The sequence below is a fragment of the Streptopelia decaocto genome (assembly GCF_964273445.1).
Source record: "Streptopelia decaocto genome assembly, chromosome: 5".
Taxonomy (NCBI): Eukaryota; Metazoa; Chordata; class Aves; order Columbiformes; family Columbidae; genus Streptopelia; species Streptopelia decaocto.
Window position 1 is genome coordinate 69354781 of NC_138659.1, and position 24176 is coordinate 69378956.

General features: G+C 39.4%; 1 protein-coding gene across 1 annotated transcript in view; it reads right to left on the minus strand.

Annotated features, from left to right (window-relative positions):
* TEX36 (testis expressed 36) overlaps window positions 1-24176 on the minus strand; it is a gene marked incomplete at its 5' end in the record, with an annotated part of 50803 nt that overhangs the window by 21713 nt on the left and 4914 nt on the right. The window contains 3 exons of the mRNA XM_082054209.1: window positions 17466-17521; window positions 19892-20584; window positions 21881-21961. Of these exons, the coding sequence (XP_081910335.1) occupies window positions 20336-20584; window positions 21881-21961 (330 nt within the window). The 3' untranslated portion in view covers window positions 17466-17521; window positions 19892-20335. The remainder of the gene's footprint in view (window positions 1-17465; window positions 17522-19891; window positions 20585-21880; window positions 21962-24176) is intronic.

Here is a 24176-nt window from a genome sequence, read left to right on the forward strand (position 1 = left end):
TCTTGCCCTGATCCCACCAAAGATAACCAGGCAGACAAACACACAAAGTCCCTCATGGGTGCTCTGTCTCTATGGGACATTCCACATGGGCAGGTCTCTGCTCCCAGGTCTGGGTGCCGTTCCGTACAAACTCTTCCCCTCCCAGAGGAATGAATGCAGAACTCTAAATCAGGAAGATGGAGGTGAAAATAATATTCTGGCATTTGCTTTTTTACTGAATTGCCCTCATTGCAATGGGCATTTCAGCAGAGAGGTGAAAGTCCAGCTCAGTTTCTGAGAGGAGGTTTGTTCAAAGTGAGGTACAATGGGACCTCAGCTTATTCATTTAAAAGCAGCGTATCATACTAACTTTATCTACAATAACTGTGACAGCCTGACACAGGCAACACTTTAATTTACTAATAATAATCTTGTTTCAAATCCAAATTCACTGAGGCCTCTAGATGGAACAGGATCCTGCTGACTGAAGACAGTGTTAGCACCTCTCCATCCTCTCCTTTAAGATAAAGGCTCGGACACCGAATGGGAAGTTTACCTCTTAAGAGCTCTTTCCTTCCTCATTACCTGGGTGGCCAAGATGGAAATTTGCTATTAAAATTTTCTGAGAAATACCATTCAGGAAGAGAGCCTGAACTACTATAATTGAACTCACCTATTTGTCTTCATCTGGAGCAACAGAATTGTAAATAATTAGAAATCAGACACAGGATTTATTTTTGTACATCACACTATAAAGATTTTCTGACATCATCACAAAGTGAAAGGGAACATACACAGTTCCTTCTTTTTTCTGATTTATTAATAATCTATTAATAATTTGTTTATATTGACTTAGCTCCTTTTTGTGGCCAGTAAAGGAAGCCTTTCTTCGGAGGCACCAAGACTGATATCTTTCTGATCTAAAATGATGGAGCTGGTATATTGCTGAGTAACTTTCGACATTGCTTTACTTATTAATTGGCATACACAGCTATAACTATGGTGCTCAAAACACATTATGCTATGTTAAGTAAAAGCAGTTATTTTTTCTGGAGTCTTTTCAGCTGGAAACGTCTCCTCGGGAAATTTGTGATGAACACCCATGCCCGAAGACCCTGTGTGGACAGATGCAAACTGTCCTCTCTGGACCTGAGGGGTGAGTTGGGTGCTGAGTTATGGAAAAGTTTACAGCAGCACCATCTACCGGAGAACCCCCCGTGTGCTCCTTCTACGGATCAGAAAAGCAAAGAAAGGAAAAGTTGGGACAACAGTTTGGCTTCCCTTTCATTAAACAAACACAGCACCCACTTCTATCCAAAGTAATACTTGTAAAACGCTATGAGATCAAAGATTAAAAAAAAAAACAAACAACACAAACTTGGTGGAGGGACCTTGGGAACAAGTGAGACTTGGGTTCTGCTCTGGTTCCCCTAAATACATTTGATCTCAGAACAGTCACTGAAATTCCATACCTAAAAAATTGCCTTATATAAAGCAGCAAGATGTAGATCCCCAAATATTGATGCTTATCAGTTCACTAGACAAAACAGGTTACTAACAGTCTCTGATTCCAAAGGGTCACTCTAAGAATTAAGATGGACTAAGGAATGTGCGGTGATGTATTAAAACTCTTCTCATGTATACCTACGAATGTGGCACTATCAACTCATTTAAGGGACCTAGTTCTGCTGAAAATGAACTTGCAATCATCTAGGACAAACCGTCCTCCACTTCAGCTAAAGCTCTACCATTAAATCCAAAGGTAGGAAGGCTGCTCTTTAATAACATTCATCTATTTGTATCTTGGTGCTTCAATAACTGTGGAAATCTCCTTTCTGTGTGAATAGGGGCAGACTACAGAACATTTGTAAACATGCACATGCAATACAATGCACGATTCTGTTCTATGCCTTCTAGAAGTACCATCCTCTCAGGTGGAATTATCAGGATTAATTTAAGGACCATTAAAGGACAAAGCCCTTCTTAAAAACGGAACCAGACCAATTTATCTCTTGGTTGCCAAGAAATGCATTTAAGAAAAAAATCAGCTACTTTGCATTTAGAACATGAGATAATTTAGTAATGTCAACATCCAGCAAAATGGACTGAAGTGCTAAAGTGGCTCCTGCCATGGTGTAATTAAGAGTCAGGCCTTAGAGGTTATAAAGCAGATATACCTGTATTTCGCTGGGCTTGACTCCACTACACTGTCTAATTATTTTTTAAGAACAATGGCAAACCATGCCAGACAACTTGCTGCTGGTTTAATAACATTAAACTTCTAGGAGACAATTGCTAGATTTCAGTTAAAGCTGAAATGGCAAACAGGGCATTTAAAGAAAGGAAAGAAAAAAAAAATCACAGCTATTCACCTTTCCTCACACAAATACCTCAAAGCTCATAATACGATCTACAGAACATCAAAGAATCGATTTGAAGAAGTTTAAATAGTGCACACCCACACAGGAAAACGTTCTTTTACTAAATTTACCACTTTTTATTTCAATTATTTTGAAGCCCTTTTGTTTACTTGGCTTTATTACTCATTATTCAAGTTCTTCAGGGAAGTTTTTTCCCAGAACTGTAATGTTAGCTCTTCTATTTCAACTCAATCTTTTCTAATAGAGGTTGATCAGAACCAAGGAAAGCAATTCGGGTCATGCCGTGCATAGAATCGATGGAAGACGTTACGAAAGTTCAGTTTTGTGCACTTCTGAAAACAGCCTTATATTTAACTACAGAAAGTTATCCATCGGAAAGGTCATCCATTCATCTTCTTCCAGGGGCATCTGCATCCTATTCCTGAGGGTCTGGAGTGTTGTATCCAAGTGGTCAGTTATAACGATTCTTCTAAATACGCTTTAATGCAACTTTAACACCTAATTTCATTTATTTTATGATGTCCAAACACCAATACATATTGATTCTGCCAAAGTTTCATCAGCCTCTCAGTAAGTAGCTCATTTATTTCATCTGTAAAGTTTAACATCTTTTTTCCACACTGTATCCTGAATGTTAAGAGATTGAATGAGACGTGATACGAATCCTTGGGGTAAATATTTGCTCATTTTTCATCACACTCTAAGCTGACTGTTGCTCTTTTTTTTCTTTTCAGATTAAAAAGTAGTTACAAAACTGCAGAAAAATTTGCTTTCTCCCTGACAATTTAGTTCTTCAACCAGATTATCACAGGCATTTCAAAGCCCAAATTCATTCTCTTCACCATAACAAAAAAGTTCTACTAGAGCAGAAAGGCACGGTTTTCACAGCAGATACATTCTTCCCAAATGTCTTCCAGCACAGTTATGATTACACCTGCTTGGAAACAGGAATCTTCCCTCAAGAATTTAATTTTAAAGACAGAACGATGAACTGTTCATCCCCAAACATTCTGTTTTCAATGGACAGGACCCTGCTGGTGCTATCAGGAAGGCTGACAAGAACTTAAGTTTTCCAATGGAAAACAAACTGCTTCTGCACAGACACAGACAAGACTTTGGCAAAATAAGAAATGGAGGTGATTCTTCATTAATAGAAAATTTTACAGCATTCCTACCCATCATTTCCAGTGATATCCCGATACGAATGACAGGCTCACTTAAACACCCGGGTGCTTACTTAGAGGTACACACAATCTTTATGGAATGCCCATAATACATATTGCACTCAGCAGGTAGAAAAGCCTGGGTATTTTATCTAACAGTTCAAAGATTTAAATGTTGAAGTCCATCTAGTTTAGCTCATCTGTTGTTTTTCTGAGTTTTTTTAGCTCTGTAATATTTGATATATCAATATCCAGCACTGTCTTTGTCCATTACTCCCTGCCATCCTTGCTTTTGGTATATTTGAAATAATGTCTTGTTTATCTAGAGATACTTGCTTTTCAATTTCCTTCTTAGTCTTGCTTGACTTTTTCCTGTAATAGTTTGTTCTTTCTATTCGATCCATTTGGGCAGCATTTCCATTTTCTCTGTTTGGCTTGAATAACCTCTTAATCTTTACCAGCAGAGGAAAAATCTGCTATTCTGATTGAGCAATTAAGATTCTTTAGGCATGTTAATGAAAGGACAATGACAAGTGACTGAGCTATATATAATCATGGCCTTTTAGAAAGTGTCACCAGAAAACCAGTAAAATACATTCACTAATACCAGGTCTTTTAAACCCCATGAGACAACCAAGTCTATGAGACAGCGCGAACGTCTCATCAGGTCGCCCAGGTTCTTTGCTGGTTTTATCTTCATGATGAGCTTCTCATTGCCATATGTGAACCTTCCAGATGAGATTCACTCGGATGATTATTTCCCTGGGGGATGGGAAGAGCACAGCCCTAATTAGCAATCCACTTTGATATGAAATAAATATTAATTGCCTTTTTTAATCTGAAGGTGTCTAGAACCCTTGCCTTATACTATTAACGAGAGCCACATTCTTTTCACTTTTTTTTTTTTTATTTGGAGATGTTTGTTTTCCTTTTGCTGTGAAATAGGCCCGAAACTTGCCCAGGCAACACCTTGTAGTTAAAGGTTTGTATTGTGCTATTATTGAGAAAGCACTGGGTCATTTAGTTCCTTTCAAGGGACCTTCAATCTGGTTGTGCAATACAATGTCTCGACCTGTACAACCAGGCATTATATTGTATTTTTATGTCTTTCTTGCTCCGTTTCCATTAAAGAAAGAGCTTATCTTGCAATGATAAACACTCTGGTGAGAAACAGACGCAAAGCCAGAAAGTGTTCAGACTCAAGGCATCGCTTGACCTACTATTCTGATCAGCAATTCAGGATGCAAAAATTCATCCTACACGTCATGATCTACTTTCAGTACCTGGTATGTGGTTTATCTGCCTGGCAAGAGCATTTCAGGGGGAATGGAAGTACCTAATCAAGACGTACCAACCCAAAGTGTGACATGAATACACAATTCTGCATGCGAAGAGACATGAAAACTAAGACACATCAGTTCCATCACTTAAAAGGTGACTCAAAACCAGACACTGTGGTAAAGAGAATGATATAAAATTCACCAATAAACTGAAAATCAAATTGTATCCTCTATCTTGTATTATACAATTAATATTTTAAATTAATACTTTGTGCTAAATAGCTGTTACTAATGAAAAGGAAAAGAAACCTGGCATCTCTCTAACAGATTAAGTTTTTCTTCTTCTTTCTGGTTTGAAACAACCATAACATGGAATGATATTTATCTGATATTTTTCAACTGATGTCTAGAAAAATCTGTAGGATTATATTTCTAAAATAACAATCAAAGGTAAACACTCATTTGATTTCCTTAAAAGCAGACCAACAAGAGTAGATATTACATACAGTACTTTAGAACACTTACTAAAATGTTTAAGAAATACGGACTTATCCCTGTAAAATAGACATCTGGAATTAATCTTACAAGTGGCTGTCACTACTGATCAACGTTTAAGGGATGAGGAATCAGAGAGTTGTTTTCCTAAGAACGCAATTGGAAGGTATCAGTGCGGGGGATGATTAATGCTAGGATGGGAACGGGGTCATGGGCCGTTGCCTTGGCATGAGGAGCAGAGGTGGAAGAACAAAAACACTCTGCAGAAGGAAAATTAAAGTTCTCGTTCCCAGTCCAGTGCTGCTTTTCCTCAAGTGGACCTTTTCTTGTTGCTTCTGTGCCGTGTTTTCCTTTTGAAAACAGTCAAGGAGTTTCCTTACACAACATCCATGGAAATCATCCTCCCGTAAGAAACCTCACACAAACAACATTAGCTTTTCTGCTTTTCCTCTTCAGTAAGGGAGTAATGGCAACCTGGCAGAAATAAGAGGCAGGCATGAAAGCCTAGGGAGGATTTTTTTCTTATTATCACACCATCGCATTTGAAATAATTCCAGGATTCAAGCCAAGATCTTTGACACAAGTAATGTTGAGCTAAAATACCAACCCAAAATGCAGTCAAGCTCCATTTGCTAAGTCACAAATCCTCCTGCAGCTTTTTAGATTTATCTGTTTTCAGAAGATGAAAGAAAAAACGAAATCCAGAAGTTTTTTCTGAACTGATGCAGCTTCAGGATTGAGTGTGATCAGGAGACAGAACACTTTGCAAGGTTTTTTATCCCTGGCATGGCAGCCTTTTTACTTGAATGTTCTATTTCTGTAGCCACAGGGGATTTTTAAGTTTGCTGAAACAACCAAACACATTCTTCTAAACAATACAGTGGGTCTTTCTTGTGAAAGCAAAGCTAATCAAACACAGCATCCTGTGCTATTGATGTCAGCCAGCAAGCCATTCGTGGCACTACTAGACTCTCTGCTCTTAGGCCAACAGGCGCATTATGGACTGTTTGCTCCATCTGTTCTCAAAACAAATGCCAAGATGGTCAAGGTGTCAGAACATCCCATTGAAAACCAGATCAAAGAAGTGACCTGAGCTGCTGTGCCAGGACGGGAGTCTTTGCAGAGACAAAATGTGTTGAAATAAAATATGACAACAAACCTTGAAGACATTTATATTCAATAGGAAAAATCCTGGATGGACTCAGAGGCTTTCAAGCAGAGTTTACAACGCAACGGAATCAATGAAAGTTAAAACAAACAGGGAAATTATGCCGCTCTCAAGAGAGATTTTAACCAAACTCCCTTAAAATAAACCTTTAAAGCTGATGTTGTTGTACTGCAGAGGCATCTTGCTGCCTCAGAAAAGAAAGAAGCTGAATACTGTATTGAAAACAGCACCAGGTGAGCACCTGTGACACAGCCCAAAAACTCCATCCCAAAGTACCAAAAGGTGTGGTCAAGGAAATACATAATGTGATCAGAGAGCACTGGTTACTTCTTTGAAAATATGTTAGCCTTCCACATGGCTACAGTTGCCTCTTTCTAACCTGACATTAAAGATTTTCTCGTTCCAGAAAGAAGCAAGTTGGAAGAAGAGAGGCAAACAAGATGGGTAAGATGGGTCAATGAGGTGACTCCGACCTTGAGAGGCTGCAGTAAGAGCAAATGAGAGGAATGGTAAAGGAGGAGGTGACTGATGTGGACACAATGCAAGAAAGAAAGGAGACTGTTGGCAAAGAACACCCTTTGACGGAAGGAAAAAACACTTGCCACAGAACGAAGCATGGGATTTTGTTCAAATCTCTCGAGAGCTGCATCATTTCTCAGAGGCTGGAGGAAATGATACTTAAATAAGAGCAAGTACCTGGAAAATGGAAGCCAGAAAAGAACAATGAGATGGACACCTACACTGATGCGCTCGGGTATCCTTGCTCTCTGTTTGTACTCGTGTTGTAGAGGCTCCTTCTCAGCTCTGGGGTGTGCTACCATCTTCTCCTGGCCTGGAGAAGACCAGGGATCGCGCACAGACAGTGCTGCAGACAGAGCACAGCTCAGCACTGCGCGCTCACGCTTGCATCTGGTGTGTCACCTCTAAGAAATTAGGAACTGAGCATGTCCTGGCTTAGTTTTGCCTTCCTGGGGAGCCCAGCCAGCCGAGCTGAAGCTATGGGAACACATCACACCTTCCTTCAAATCCAGGTGTCTAATGCAGCTACCTGTTAAAAATCCCTGTGGCTAAACCAGCCCTACTGACCACGATTTCATTGCCGGGGGAAGAGGCACCGACACAGGAGAGGTGGTGGCTACGAGCGGGGAGGTGACCTTCCTTTTGGCAAAAGCAGACACCACCACATCACTCCCAGTCCCCCGAAGATGGCAAGAACGGCCAATGCACACTTGTAGAGCTGTCCATCTGTCCCTTCCTCCTCACTCCCCTTACCGCAGCAGGACGGGCCAGTCTCTGGCATCTCATCAGCAAAATTCAGTTCTCCAGGAGCTGCTGAAAAACCTGCATGAGTTCTGGACTGTGGTACCCAGGGAACATTTTAAACTGGTTGCAAAGTCTAGATAGTCCAGGCACGCGCTGAAGTTTCCAGTGAGTTTTCTTCTGTAGTGATAGTCAGAAAACGCCTGTGGATTCACAGCTTCCATTTAACCATGAAGCATCACATTTCTCTGACTGACCAGAATAGGCTATTATGATTTGTGTATTAAAGCCTTGTGTTTTCCACCTATTGAGTGCATAAACAACAGTTTAACCTTTATCCCAAGGCATGTACACCCTTCTACTCCCAGAAAAATGAATTCATGTTTAGCAGTCAAATCAGTATCAGCCTGACCTTTAAACACATCAGTGTTTCTTGGAAAAATATTATGGCTGAGATGCCTACTGTGGTAAACAATATTAGCTGCTCCATCCCATTGCTGAGCCGTGCTGTGAGGAGCCTTATCAAAATAAGGGGGTGGAAATCGGCGGGGACCACAGATCTTCTGACTAACTCCACAGGATATGAAGAACAATGTAAATGTAACAGTACTGGCAGATATATTTCTATATTACTGTTCCAGAGATAACAGCTAAGGTGAATCATTTCCCCACCACCTACAGTACTGAATTATTTCAAATTCTGAAGGGACCATATTTATTTCATTGGTAGGTAGCAATTTACTTAGCTGAAGATCATTATATTTATGTGTCTGTGAAATCCTGACAATAATTATATATTTGAGCTGTCTCAGAAGTGCTATATATATTCTCATTAGTCATGTACTTCCAAGGATATTATCATTTTTTCTTTCTTTCAACAACCTTTGCAATCTGAGTGTGAAATACTGCACTGCGTATGAACCTCGGTTCTTATAGTTGTCTTAAACTCCAGTTTAATCAAACAGCAGGGTGGCCTACATTCAAATGCAAATGCTGAGCGTGCTATGAAATATCTTCATTTCCTTAAATGATGGCACTGTAGCGCTTATTTAAACCAGACTACACTGTGCAACAAAACAGAGGAGGACACGGGAAAAAAGTCCTCTGATATTACTTTCGCAAAACTTTCCCAAAAAAGGTCATGAAAATGTTTAGAGCAAGGCCAGGAGATAAAGGTGAGGGGATTCCTTGGTTCTAGTCCTACCTTTGCCAAGTAGTTAATTACACCTCTCCAGGGTGGAGAGAGGTCCATTTATTCTCTTCAATGCACTGCAGAAGTCTCACGTGACAAACATTTTCAAAACAGAAAACAGTGTATGAGTCTAAATGGAAGTGGGATTCCATGTAGCTAGAGACTGACAAACCCAGTGAGTACCATTCCTTTGAGCTGCAGTACACACTGATGCTGAAACTTCCACCCCTCAGACCTGGATGAGAAGACCACACTTTCCTTTACCCCCAGGTTGTTACTCTCTGCAATGTTCCTGCATGTCATTTTTTTTATTCCCTTTTTAAATGCAGCGATGAAAGGAGGAGCCAGGCCGACAGCTCTGGAGACTGAAGGTCCTTGCTTGTGATTAATGTTGATACTCCACCCTTTTTTCCAGAAAGTTTGAGCCAAAGAAATCCAAGTGCTTTAAAAATATTAATCACTCTCATCAGTACTCTCATTCTATCTAGTTTCTTATTTACTTGAATACCTTCCACAAACAATAAAGAAACGTCCTCAGTTGTATTTTCCTCTACCATCCTTGCCAAAACCCGACAGGCTTTATATTTTGTTTCTCCTGGTTTGCCGGATGGATTTTTCTTTTTCCTTTTTGAAAATAACTGAGTACAAAAAGATGTAACATAGAACTTGCATATATCAGGTCATAACAATTACTCATTACCCTTAGACCTACCGAAATGACAAATTACAGTTAAAATAACAAGCATAGGTAGAAGATTCAACATTATATCTTATGCATGCAATGTGATGGTGGACAAAGCAGCCACAGCCACTGTAAGCTTGTTATAGTCCAGCAGCTATGTGCTACAATTACCAAAATCAGGAAAGAAAAGGTTAGAGGTTAAGTTCTAGCCCAGACTGTTATAAGCAAAGGCTGAAACAAAGATAAACAGTTCTCACTCCTCTTGCTGGCTCAGGAAACTGAGTAGTGAGAGAGATGCTGAGGAATCTCTTGCTAGCACACAAAGTTCCACACCATCCTCTGAAAGCAGCGTGCTTGAGGCACAGACAGGCGGGCAAACACATACCGACCGCTATGCAGCAGCAGGAAAGCAATTTAAGTGAAGAAGAACATCAAGAGATGATGTGGCTTGAAATGTCAGTTCCTCTTGATCATCAACCCATGGCTGCAGTAAGCTTTATTCTTCCCTTTGTCAAATATACTGCTTGGTACAGGCTTTTGTCATAAAAATTAAAACTCTATCCTATTTTTAAAAGAAAAGTTTCATATTGGTTTACTGAAGAATCAGTCAAAAAAGCATAACTGCAAAGGTTCCCATAAACCGCCCTTGTAGCAAACAAAAGTCAAGAATAACTGACTCTGAGTTCAGTGCAACCCACACTTCATAGATCTATATATTAATATAGATATACACACACAAGATGCTATAGACTTTGACAAGGCTAATTCCATAAAGAAGGAGTGCAGCTACGCATGGGATCTACCCGCTTCTCTTCAGGTGAGCACCTACTCCCACTGAAGGCATTGAGCAAATATAAATAAGCATGACTTAGCAAATAGACATATGCATTGTTAAACCCATCCATGGCAAATTAATAAACTCAGAAGACTCTCACAGTTTGAAACTTGTGCTTCCTAATCTGTGATCACTGCCACACTTATTTTATTACGATGTAAAATAAACATCACACCTTTAAGCTTTTCCCATTGCTAATAAATCAGCTCTCACGAGAGGATCGTGCCTGTGGTTGGCAGAGTCCCACAGATACACCAGAGATGCAATTACGTTAGAATAGCCAATTCCACCGCTCTGACACGGCTTATTATTTGACTAGCAAACAAGGAACTTTTTCAACTTAATTGCAGCCTGGCTTTTCTACTGCTGATCTTTTTCATCCCTCTTTTCCTTTAACTTAGGCCTCATAGAACTCTTTCATTTTAATTCTTTGGTTGTTGACGTGCCGTGTGTTTTGTACTTGCTGTGGATGTGCACAGCTTCAGAACGAGGTGAGCAGTAGTTGCTGATATGATTTACCCCATCACAGCTCACTTGTTAGAAATTTGTGATTCAGATTAAAGGAATCTGCAGCATTAATTTGAGCCATGCACCAGCAGAGGTTCTGTAGTAGCACAGCCCCACTGAAATCGATGAAATTCTTGAGTCTCTTGTTGAAACGTTCATCTTGGGTGCATTTTCAGATGATAATGTTCCTTGTATCAAAATGTACATGATCTACCAGGGTGTGAGAAGAGCTGAGCTTCCACCAGCGCCAGAAGCAGAGCCTGTGTCCCCACAGGACACTGTCCCTGATCCCTGGAGCTGCAGTGCTGACCGGGATCCTGGTCACACACCAAGGACACGAGCCCATCCTGACCGAACATCGTTTCTGTCCCCATGCAATGTCACACTTTGATCACCCTACACATAAGGAACAACTGATTTTCGCTAATTAACAAACGGCCCTGGCACAGGGCCCGGCTGGGAAACACAGGGCAGAGCAGCTGCTTCTGCCAAGGGCAGGATCAGGCCGTTGAAGGTCAAGTAATTACCAGACTTTCAGAAGCATAAACTGCCTTTAAAGTCACAAACTAAACACAAACTACTGGCAGATTCATCCAACATTTATCTTTTAACTTGTTATCTCTGATACATGAACTCATATTGTTTGCATTGTAATACATAAAATATTAAAATTAAAAGGTTCAGGGACTTCGGGGGGGAGGGGGAAGACTAAAACTATTTTAGATTCAGCAACATTTCATCAATATGTAGTGTATTTGCACAGTGGAATCAGAGACTCCTGATTATGCATGTTTATTGATTTTGGCTTTGTTTTGATTAATGATAAAACTATGATACGTCTTGTGAGGTAGCGAGGCTTGAGGGAGCTTAACACAATACGAATGGTTTGTATTTTAAGAAATCCTATTTATGCAAATACGAGGACATTCACATGCATTTTGCTCAACCACGGTTGTAACAAAGCTCTAAAAACATTCTCTTTTATACTCTGGATAATTTGGGGAGGCATGTTTAATACAAAAACGCTGCATAACAATTACTTTTTTCTTCATTAGGAATGACTTCCATTATATCACCTTGGACAAAAGAACAAGCTTAAATTCCCACTGCGTCTAATTTATTATTACTGCTGAAGATATTGTTTTGTGTCAGAGTGCATATAATATTTCTAGGAACATATTGCAAAAAACCTACTGGGGGGAGTTAAAGCAAAGTGGGAAGAAGTACGGAATAAACAACCAAATGTAGCTGGCTATAAAAAGTTGTTGCATCTTTGTAAAAGGGCAATGTTGGCACGTCAGCCTACAGTCATGCCGCTCGGGAAAATGGGAGAGAGGTTTTTATTATACAAAGAAAGCTGTAGATACTTGTTATTAAGAGTGCAAAGAAAATGCAAAGACAGGTTTCCTGTGTGTAGTGTACTAAGGACACAGACAGTTGTGACAGCTTATATTCACATTTTAGGTACCAACATTTAGTCTGCACACTGGGCAGCAGAGCGAGATTATTCTGAATTTATCCAACAAGACACCTGCACATCAAGATAAATAAGATTATCAGATGGCCTGTGTTCTGACACATGAATTGTTCTTACAGACAGCTGCCAGATTGGCTTTTGATATCCCCTTTGGCAGCAAGATCCAAATCTAGATAGTTTAAATGTAAGAGCAACCAGAGAATACGGGACAGGACGGAGGCCAGGAGGAGCTTCCTCCTTAATGTATAGTCCCAAACCCATGCTTTGGGACAATTCCATAGTCTGAAGCCGTGTTGTAGAAGGATATGGAACCGAAGCGTCCACTCCTATGAGGCAGGGCTGGCCCACGTGCTAAGAGACTCTGTGACAGCTCCTCTTGCAGAGTGCAGGAGGGTTTGCTTTTTGTGGGCTGCCAGGGCTGGGGACAGCAGGAGACGGCTCTTCCACATCATCCCCCACAGCCTATTTGCTCCCTCCGCAGCTCAGAGCTGCGTCCTGCTCCAGGGAATGTGGCTGAATCCCTTCCACAAGCGCCGTCCTGCGTTTGGAGAGAGACCCGGCCAATCTCCAAGGGAAGAAGTGGGGTCAGCTGAACGGCAAGAAAGGGTCAGGCTGCCACACGGTCATCCCTGCATGGGAAAGACTGGATTTGTCTTAGAAATTGTGCCTGTTAATGTCTTCACTGCTTAACAAGCCCTCTCCTACTTCAGGGACTTCGTTAGAGGAGATAGATGAAACCTTCATCTCACTCTTTCAGCTCAAGATGCTGAAAATTTTTCTCTATTTTCAGAAGAAATAGTATTGCCCATTGCAAGCTTCTGTGCTACAATCACGGTAGGAAAGCAGGCCGCCCAGGCTGCAGGACAGCCTCTGCTCCCTAACTCAGCACGGAGCTCCTTTTTGTGATGCTCGGGGGTCAGGAACAACAGAACCAGACAGTCAGGCTGGGGAGATCACAACTATTTTCTGAGAAGGTGTTTCGGAATCTCAACAGTCTGTTGGTGGGGACCTTGGTACAAACTCAGTGTGTAGGAACCCACCACTGGAGCGGGCTCCTCCCAATTACTCAGCCAGAAGGGACCCTCCCAGCCATGAAAGCACCAACACACACATTTCTTCCTCTAGCAAAACAAGTATCGTTCATTTTTCCACTCGCTTGAAAAGGCAAATATGGATTGAATGGAATTGCAAAGTTCATAAGGTATTATTTAACCCAGAGGCTAAAGCTCTTTTAAATTTAAGCCTGAATTTAACTTGTAGCATAAATTAACACATATTGAAAACTTGACGCTAAAAAAAAAAAAAAGCTCCATTTAAGTAGTAAACTAAAGAACAAATTTTGTTAATTTGCTGCATATTGTCAGTGATTTAATAAGCAACTGTAGTCAGATTACAAGCTCTCAAAGGCAAAACAAAATAGCTGTGGCTTGAAAAAAGTCTTTGAACTTTGTAAGCAGCAGAAATGAACAACTGGAAAAAGATATTTAAATCCACAAAACCCACAAGACTTACATATTTCCGTTTGTGTCTGAATCAAGTTGTTGTATTCCTCTGACATGACTGAGAGATCACCAACACCAGGAAAAATCCAATAATTCAACTCACTATAGTAGATCTCACACTAACACAACTCAGAATAAAGCCATCCAACACATCTGCCCTCCTACGGCACTGAGCTGTATTGCAAGTTGCAAAATATTTTTAAGATTAAACATTAATTCTGTTCCAAAAAATATCAGGCTTAATTCTGAATGAAAATTAATGCCACATATGCACAGAAAACTTTCACAGTAATGCTTAAAAGTTGTCTTCAAGAGTTTAACACCACTAACAAAAATAAGATTAGGCATTTTTGATGGAAAATATTCTGCTTCTGTATCAGTCTTCCCTCCCCCCCAGTTCTCTTCTCTCCTTTAAATCTTTAAACTTGGTACTTAACTCCATCCATGAAATATTGCACAATATGTTGATCATGCTGTTTTTTAATTTCAACTCAACTGAAGAAGCATTGTTAAAAAGAATCACTATATCCCAAGGGAATCAGGAAATTAAACTTTATATATTGGCTTTTGACTTTCCCATAAGTAGATACAGCCATATACCATCTGATTACCATCTGAGGGGAGGCACAGCTTGAAAAACAGCACTGCCAATGTGCCACTGGGCCATTGATTAATTAAGCAATAAGATGAGAAGGTCTGTCGCTTAGGGTCATTAATGTATGCCTAAAATGCCATTTGAGACATGAATGTCTGGTTAGTATTATAGAGCCTGATCTCACCAGAATTTACGCCCAAGCCCAGTACTTGATACTTCTGTTGATTGTTTGCATTGCAGGCACTGCCATTTGTAGGTATTAGAATATGCTGGACAATCTAAACATGATCTTTATTTTTGGGAGTGGCAGCATGACAAAGGGAGAGTGGATGTTCATCTTAAATTAAAAAAAAAAAAAAACACTTGTTTCAGAGACAGCATGCTTCAAATTACAAAATTTGTCTCTCATTCCATAGAATATTGAAAGGGATCATAAAAACATATACACAGCCATTAGTTTCTTAAAATAATACACTGGCAAGCAACAAGGTCTCCAGTAAAACTTTAAATACTCTGTAGCAAATCTATGCACAGAATTCCTAAAATTCTTCTAATTTGCTGAGCTGGTTCAGGTATTCTGGAGAAAAGCCCACTCCGCACCCCTCCTCCCAGAGCTGCCACATTTTGGATGAAATAGTTAAATACTGGGCTTGAAAGCAAACGTAGGGTTTTCTCTGGCACTCACCTGCGAGCAGGCAGACCTGAGTTCCAGTCCTTGCCTCAATTAATGTTTACTTCTAATTTAAAAGCCATACAAGGACCCTGACCCACACAACCCCCTCTCCCTGGTGGCGTCCAAACCCTGGGCTCGATCATCACACTCTCTCGTGTACACACGTGAACTTTCTCTTGCTGATTTAATGAACATCTAAACATTCCATGCGTATGAGATGGTTTCAGGGAGAGGAAAGTAAAGAAAACTTGCACCACTGTGTAATAAGCCATAACCCTTTTCCTGAAGTAATGCAAGAACAGAGGAAAGAATAGAGCCTATTTCAAATGAGTGGTGTAGTAATTAAGCTTTTACACAGACATGATAATAGCTGCTCTTCATGTACCTTCTGAAGAACCTGATGTGTTTGAGCTTTTTTCCAATTTAAAGCACCGTGATGACATGAGAGTAATTAATTTGGGGATCTTCTCCCCAATACAGGCTTCAGCTTGGTGCTGTCAAGACTAAAGTACTTTAGACTTGTCCAGAAGTAGCATTTTAGGCACTCATGGAAGACTTCTGGGACCTGAGTGTCTCCAGCATCTTCCACCAGATTAACAGGAGTTCCAATATATACAGCCTCTGCAAATTCTACAGTTTCCACTTTTGCTATAAACAGAATCAGATATCCTCAGAAAATGCAAGCTCAGCCAGCTCTTTTAAAAGACCAAACAAAAAACCACAAACCAACAATAATACACCACACCTGTTTTACAGACTGTTCAAACAGATAGTTTCACCCGTTGGCTTCAGGAGAGATTAAGGTTTTGAGAAGCACTTCCCATGAGCAGGCTCAGAGATGTTCTCACTGCAGTGCTGGAACAGGTCACCTGGAGAGCTGGTGCAAGCCCCGTCTTTGGAGGCTTTCTAGACTCAGATCAACAAAGCCATGGCTGAGCCGATCCTGTGCTGACAAGGGTCTGGCCTAAGCAGGAAGCTGCACTAGACAAGTCCCAGAGGTCCCCTATGACCAGCACCTCTTTGATTCTATCAGGCTGGAACTTGCCTATTTTAAAGTACGTTTCTTTCCATACACCACATTTAAGAAATGATAATTTGAGATATTTCACTTCCAGGTGAATATACAGAAGTATAACAAACCATGATCAGACAGAGAGCAAGCTGATAACCTGCTTTTCATAAATGCTACACAGCTGCCTGCCTGAATCATAAATTGGTTGCTTTAATGGTTCACTCACACCCACTATGGCCAAATTAAGGTCAGTCAGGATTACTGCCCTGTTGAATAGACTTCTCTTTAATTAGATATTCCAGAGATAATGTTTTAACAGCTCATTATTTTATTACTTTGTTGGGCAGACAGGCATAAACCAAGAAATTTGGGATGAGGCAGCTCTATACAGTCCTTTCCTACTCCAGAGTGGAACAGGTCTCTGTACTTGCTATCTACTGCTCATGAGATAACACAGCAGGGAGAGCTTAAGGAATAACAACACTAGTTTTTAAAAGTTCGCAGACTCCGATTTAAAAATAGAGATGCCTAATGCAAAGTTTCTACTACATTTCAGAAATTTCATTTCTTGTCAACAAACATGGTCACTGTAGCAACACAAACATTTCTATTCAATACAGGCCTATACTTTCAGTTCAACATCAGCACCATCACAGTTATACCAATATTTTGCTCAGCTAGTTAAGTTAAACTAGTATAAGAACATTGATAGGATTTTAGTATTAACCACACTTGAACTATACCACTGTAAATAAATCAGTACCAGTTTTAGGTTTAGACAGATCTCCAACAGCATTGCTACCGTGTAACTGTGTAGCCCAGAGAAGGGCTCATCTTCAGTACAACATTTATATCAAGTTACTTCACTCAGACTAACCTTGAGAGCACATGCTGAGAAATAACATTTCAGGTACATGGATTGATTCAATTATGAACACAGAGTGATTAGATTAGCAGCAGATGACTTGGAAGTCAAGCTGCTGCATCCCCACTGAATTCCAAGCTCCATGAGCAGCAACATTCCCCGTTCCACCCAGCCCTCCCCTGAGCCAGGCAGCTCAGGCTTCAAGCATCTCTTTAGGCTTCTTTAAACACCAAACAAACAAAAGGCAAAATTTAAATTTTGCCTCCTACTGTACCCAGACCAGTCTGCTACCATACAACTTCCATAGTCTCCCTATCAGAGTCAAAACGCCTATTAAAAGCATTTCATAGTTCACAACACTTCAAATGAAACAGCTATAAAAGCTGACATTTAGCTTACCAGGAGGCCACAAGGTCCAAGAGACAGCAGCTTGAAGTGCGATAATCTTCTCAGGTCTAGTTATCAGAAACCAGGACAGAAAGAATAAAATTAAAAACAAACAAAAAAAAACATTTTAAACAAGTAGACATAAGCATGCAGACACAAGCAACTCAAGAAGCAATTTGTCTTTAACCAGGGCACCAAAAGTGACCAAGATGACTCTTCAGCTCAGGCCTATTCAGCACCAACCTTATGGGGTTCAGCTGATGAGTAGCAGCTCATTAAACCAAAGAGACTTGGATCTGTCTGCCCAGCCCCCTGGCTTAATATTTTAGTTTTGCTTGAGTTCCGTGAATTTATACTGAAAGCTCTTTTCAATTAACAGGAAAGAGACTTCTTAAGAAAGCTGTATAGACAGTCCCTAAATTGATTTAGGCTCAGGAATAAAAACAAAGGGCAACAATAGCTGCTCATTCAAAAGGATGATAGTATGAAGCTGGTTGTTTCTCTAAAGAGGTTTTAGCTGTGCTCAAATTGTTGACAATATTATTAAAGCAAATTTTGCAACAAACTTACTTGGAGTTTTTATTTGTGTTTGTTGTTGTTTTGATTGTTTGTTTTGTGGGGGTGGGTTTTTTTGTTTGTGGAGGTTTTTGTTTTTTAATAACAAAAGGCTCAAAAAAAGTCCATCTTTATCAGCACCACCTGAGTTAACCCATAGTCTGCTCCTTCTGCTGAGCCCACCTACACACACCTGATCCTAATTAACCACCAGCTGGGAGCACTTCCAAGCACTCCCAGGAAACCTCTATGGGAGGTACCAACCCTCCTCCCTTCTCTTCCATCCCCTGAGAAGGGAAAAAACCCATATTGCAAAAATATTTTAACTCGATAGGGCCTTCCTCTCAGAGACATTATTATCACAAGATTAAACAAAACTGATGGTTTCTATCCAAAGTACACAAGGCTATGACTTTCTGGAATTTATCTGAGCAACTTGTCTTTCATTTTGAAATTCACTGTATTGTATCTCACATTATTTACCCAAGAAATTCAGCCAGAGCATGAGAGCATATGTGGGAATCACCTGTTTTGTTCAACCCAGCACAGTGTATTTCAGTTTGTATTATTGTTGAGAACATCTATTAATCCACAGTTACTTTTTTTTAAAAAAAATCAATTTTTGCATAAAAACATGAAAAAAAAATGGGGGGGGGATCTGGAATCTTTCTATCAGTGTTTAAAGGCATAACAAAACACAGCAATTTATTTCACCATATCCAGTTGTAATGCTAAACCACAGATAAACATTACTCATGCAGCAAGAATGTGTTTCTTCCTTTGGATGGAGGTCCAATATTGCCCTCTTGAGTATGCCAAACAGCATGGGGTACTTCATTTACCATCTGATTGGCACACGCTTTAGTTTTGAATCAGTTTGGAGATGAAATTGTTGGCTAAAGCTCTGGAAATTCTGACTCCAGAGTTGTCAGGCAGGCTGTCTTTACTTTGAGAAAAAAATAATTCTTTTTAATAACACTATATTACTTGGCATTTTATCTGTTTTTACATTGTTTGCTAATGTTTTGCATTTCTGCGCATTGTGCAGCACCCCAAGAACTTTAGTAGGGGGAACTTCATTAAAAAATAAAACGTTGTTTATTATTTCAGCATGCGGTAATAAAATTGCTACATGTTTGGGGAAATATTCCAATACAAGCTATTTTGGTGGCACACAAAAAAGGTCAGCCATTGCATGCTGATACAAAAAGATATATTCACTGAAAGGCAGAAATTTCTTAACATAGCTCATTTTCAAGGCACCTCTTACAATGCAGAGGATTCTAAGGGTTGAGGGTTTATTTTTCCATTTACCTTGTACACAAAGGAAATTATCCCATAAACTTATGCTTAAATTTTTTTAGTCAATGTTATTTTGCATAGCAACAAGCTTATTTCTTGTATATTTAAAGACATACAGTTTGGTTTATTATTTTATTGATACTAATGGAAATTATGCACAAGAGGAAAACACATTATTTGAAGGTCTGACTCTAATGCCTTCCCTATCCTAAAGCCAGTAAGTATTCTGTGAGCAGAGGGCTTGGACAATTGGTTCTGAATTCACTTCCTTAGGTACGTGCAACTCTAAAATCATGAGCTCTTTCCAACTCAAACCCTCATGCAGCTTTCCACTTCGGTGTTTTTTCCCCTTACTGCCATGAATGACACATCCATATGTACACTCACATTTTGTGAGGGCACACACATGCAGTCAAACACTGTTTCCAACATCCTTCCTTTCTTTACAACTGCTGTGTTGTAACCAATCACCACAGTTATCTTGCACAGCAATCTAATAGCTCCTTTTTAAATTAGTTTCTCTCTCATCTAGTAACCTGCCTTCATAGCCGTGAAGCCTTTCAGAAAACTTTCTCTCTTACCTGAGCCCACAGTTCTGGCTCCCTGTTGTGGGAAAGCCCCGAGGATCCAGCTCCATTAAGTACTCCTGTCACTGCAGACGCTGTTGGCTGCGGGAGGTACAGCCACACTGCTCATTCTGGAGGTGAAGGAGCTTCTGTATCAAGATGAGGGTCAACCAGTACTGAACAACATGAGTATAATCTCTACCTCTGTCCTCCTAACAGATGTATTTCTAAAAGTACATAGAATCATGCTTTTCCTTATAATGCTCCTCTTCATTAAAATTTTTAAAGTAATGTATGTCTTCAGAACATACGATTGCTGATTTCAATGAACTCTCGACTGCACCACCACATTCACTTTACACAAGTGTTTATTTCACCATCCATTTGAGTAACAAGTAGTTCTGATCTCGAGAAAAGGCTCTGATGATATAAGTCAGTGCTACAAAGGTGTTTCTATGATTAAGACGACTTCTTTGGCTGCAGGTTTTCTTCGTTCCCAGGAACAGGTTTGCCAGTGCACGATTTTTCTGAGTGGTGTTTTGGATACCGCCTACAAAATGGCTGCTCAATACTTTGTCCTTTCACAAATGATGTCTGATAAACGGTTAAGCCATCCTCCCTGCTGGGAACTGATTCATGAGCCCATAGGAAGAAGTTATGCGAGTTCTGCTGCCGTCTCTCTGGTGGCGGTTTCCTTCTGCCCATACCCTAGGAAAAAAAATTGAAAGAAAACCTCAAGTAAACATATGACTGACAATCACAGTTTCACAAATCAATCTTGTAACAGTCACTAGCCCACTAGGAAGTTAACAAAGCTGTTACCACAGCAATTTCAAGAATTCACGGTTGATCTTTAGCAAGTTAAAAATAATATTGACAGACTTGCCTGCATGAACATTTCTAGTTGCATACAGAGTGGGAAATCTGTTGACCTTCCATCTCTTATTACTAATAAGCCACTTAAGACTTTGCATTTCTGTAGCACAGTATATACTCAAGGCTATTTAGCTATACTCAGCTAAATTAATCTTCAGAGTAACCCAAAGAAATAGGTTAATAATATTATGCTCGGACTGCAATAAAGATACGGAGACAGACCGTGAAATCTGAATCTTCAAAGCTATCCCTTGTGTGTCCAAACACAGAGACAGAGCCTGGTTTTCACACTCCGTAGCTTGTAGGAAATTTATTTGGATTATGGTTGATCAGTATCTCTAAAACTATGAGACATTGCACACAGTGCACAGAAACAGAGGTTACTCAGTGAATAATGAATACCAAAAAAAATCTAGTTCTATGAGAGCCCAAGGTCAGGCAAACTTCCAATATCACAATCCGCTGCTTCCTCCTCTACTCATTATCTTGTGAACTGCACCATTTCCTTTGCAGCCAAGACAGATGACAACAATCTAAGACAAGCAGAAAAACTTGAAACAGTTGCACATACAGAAAAGCCCAAAACAATTTAAATTCTACTCAAAGCTGTGACTTCTACAACATATATTTAAACAGGTATATTATAAAGAGATGTGTATTGGAAAAAAATACATTCTGGAGATATATTGTGGCTGTCCTATGGATTTTGGTTAAACTTATGATGAGTCTGAACCAAATATGTGAACTGTGAAGTATGGGTGGCTGAGACTCTTACAAAGTTCATTACACAGCCGAGCACTTTTAGCAGACTAAAAGGACATAAAACTGGGTACAAAACCATGTTGAGACATAAAAAACAGGTCTACTAGAAAATGCCTGTCAGAGACCAAAATAATGGGGTTTTCATTCCTTTGAGTTCTGCCACTCCCAATGACCATGTGTGCTGCTGTACACACATGCCAGACCCACAGGAGTCCCCTCCCTATACTAAAAAAAGTGTGTTTTCCTTTACTGGTTTCATTTTTCTCTTCACATACTTTTCAGCATCTATATTTTTTGCAAGGGAGATAAAGGATACTGGGGTTAAACTCTGGCAGACTGAGAGATATGAACTTGCTGGGTACTCACGGAATCAAAGTACTCTCCAACATTCTGTAGACAGTGTCTGTTGTCATGAGAAGAAAATGGGAAATTGTTGTTCACTGCTTTCTGGAAAAAAGAAATCATAGAAAAAATATGAATTTTCACATAGTTTGGAGTCTGTCTTAGTTCTTATATTCTTATGTTGAAGATACAGCTGCCAACGCTCTAACACAGAAATTGTATTCACATATTAAATCTTCAACTGCACACAGTTTTCTAAGGGTAATGTGGACTCTCTGCATGCCCTTGACTTGCTGAATATATACATGACTAATATAAAAGTGTGAATTTTCAAATAAGAAATGATACGTTCTGGCTGCAAGCCGCAAAACACTAGATACATGTCAAGATTGCCTTGTTTGATTCTCTAGTAAGCCTAAAGCTAATTAAAATGAACTACAAAAGGAACCTCAAAACTGAATTAATCTACGATTTATGTACTGGATGTCATGTACACTGCTTGTTGCAGGGGAAGTGGAGGATGTATTAATTGCATAACTAATTTATAATCTGATTCTTTAACATAATGTTCTTGCAGTCTCTAAAATGAAACTAGAGTTTTAGAAGAAAAAAAGGACAACTGCAAAAGAAATACTAAAAAAGTAATTTAACGTTAATGTTTTAAATTTATTATTTTTATTTATTTAAATTTATTAAATTTAAGTTTATTAAATATCATGGCAATATTATGAGAGTAGCTAAAAATCGAAACACTGAAAACTCTTCTGGACTCTTAGATTGCCTTTGTTCTTCCCCAAGCTTTATTTTCCTGCTTCATGTTGGGAACTTCATGTTTTTCCTGTAAATGCTCTAGCAATTTTTATTTTTAACATTGTGGAATACATTTTTCATCTTCCAACTATGATATTCACCTCCAAACAGGAGAGTGAGTTTTAATGCAAAATGATTTTTAAAACTTATTTCAAGAGTGAGTGAATCTGAATCAGCTCTAAAGATAAATGTAACTGGGGGCCTGGTCCAGCAAGAAGAATCACTAAACACAACATTTGCCTGCACAGAGTCAGCTGCATGATGGTATCTTAGGGTATTTGGTATACCAGACAGATACTCCACCTTTTTTAGGTATGATGCCACAAGTTCATTTGTTCTCTCATACAGATTCAACCAGACGGTAGTTCAATGGATAAGTAAATTCAACGAATGCATTCTCACATATGTGTTCAAAAATAAATACTCTCTAAGTCAGTGAAATGTAAGACTTGCTATAATATCCTACTGAAATGACACATCAATCTCAACATTTTAGGAATAGTGATTTTTTACTAGTGCCTATATGCTGCAGGAGAATTCAAAACCAAAACGGTAAATATTGAATATTATCTCCTGGAAGGATTCCCCCTATTACCTAATGGTTAAAAAAAAAATCTATTACAGAATCATTATATGACTATCATGTAGGAAGAAATAAGAGGTAATATAAGCTTAAACGGTACTGCATTTCTGAGAAAATTAATTAACTCACAGCCAGTGAGTTCCCTCATGCAGAGACATCCAGCTTCCCATGCAGCGAGCTTCCAACATTCTATCAGCACTTTTTAAAAATGTCACATAAACAAACTTCCTCGGATTGTTCCAGTAACACCACATTTTAGCTTTTAATTCATTTTCCTACTCTCATCACTGACCTCATTTTAATTCTTGATTTATGACAGCTAGGAATTCCACTAACTCATTTTAAACAGTCATACTACTGGTGAGAAAAGGTCCATCGAACCTGGTTCTCCTTTTCAGACAGTGGCTAAGGCCAGATGCTCCACAGAAAGGTATCATTAATATCAGCAAAATGTCCACTCATGTTACAATCTAATCTTCTCCTTTTTTTTTCACTAGCCCCAAACTTCCCTTTTGAATATTCCTTCCTAACCCATTTCTACTCTTCATTACAGCAAAATCTGTGAAATGAACTCAATATAATTGCTATGCTTACAGAATATGGAAATAGAAAATGTTCTGTGCACAAAGTGGGTGGGTAAAGAAAAGCTCACTGCAATTACAAAAAAAGGACATAAAAACGTGCTTATGAAATTGTAACATCTTAAGTATGCGTTACTCTTAAAGCCAGTATTTTGTTTGTTTCCCAAATTGCCCTGAATCTCCTCATTTTTAAGCAATCCTTAAAAGTGTTTCAAATGGGAAGCTTCTAACTTTCTAAGGATCAAAAAAATAATCCTTTGCCTAAATATGGAGAAATTTGACATTCAATCCAAAACAGATAATTGGATTTCAATTAAACGTTCTTATAGGGCTTTACATGCAGGTT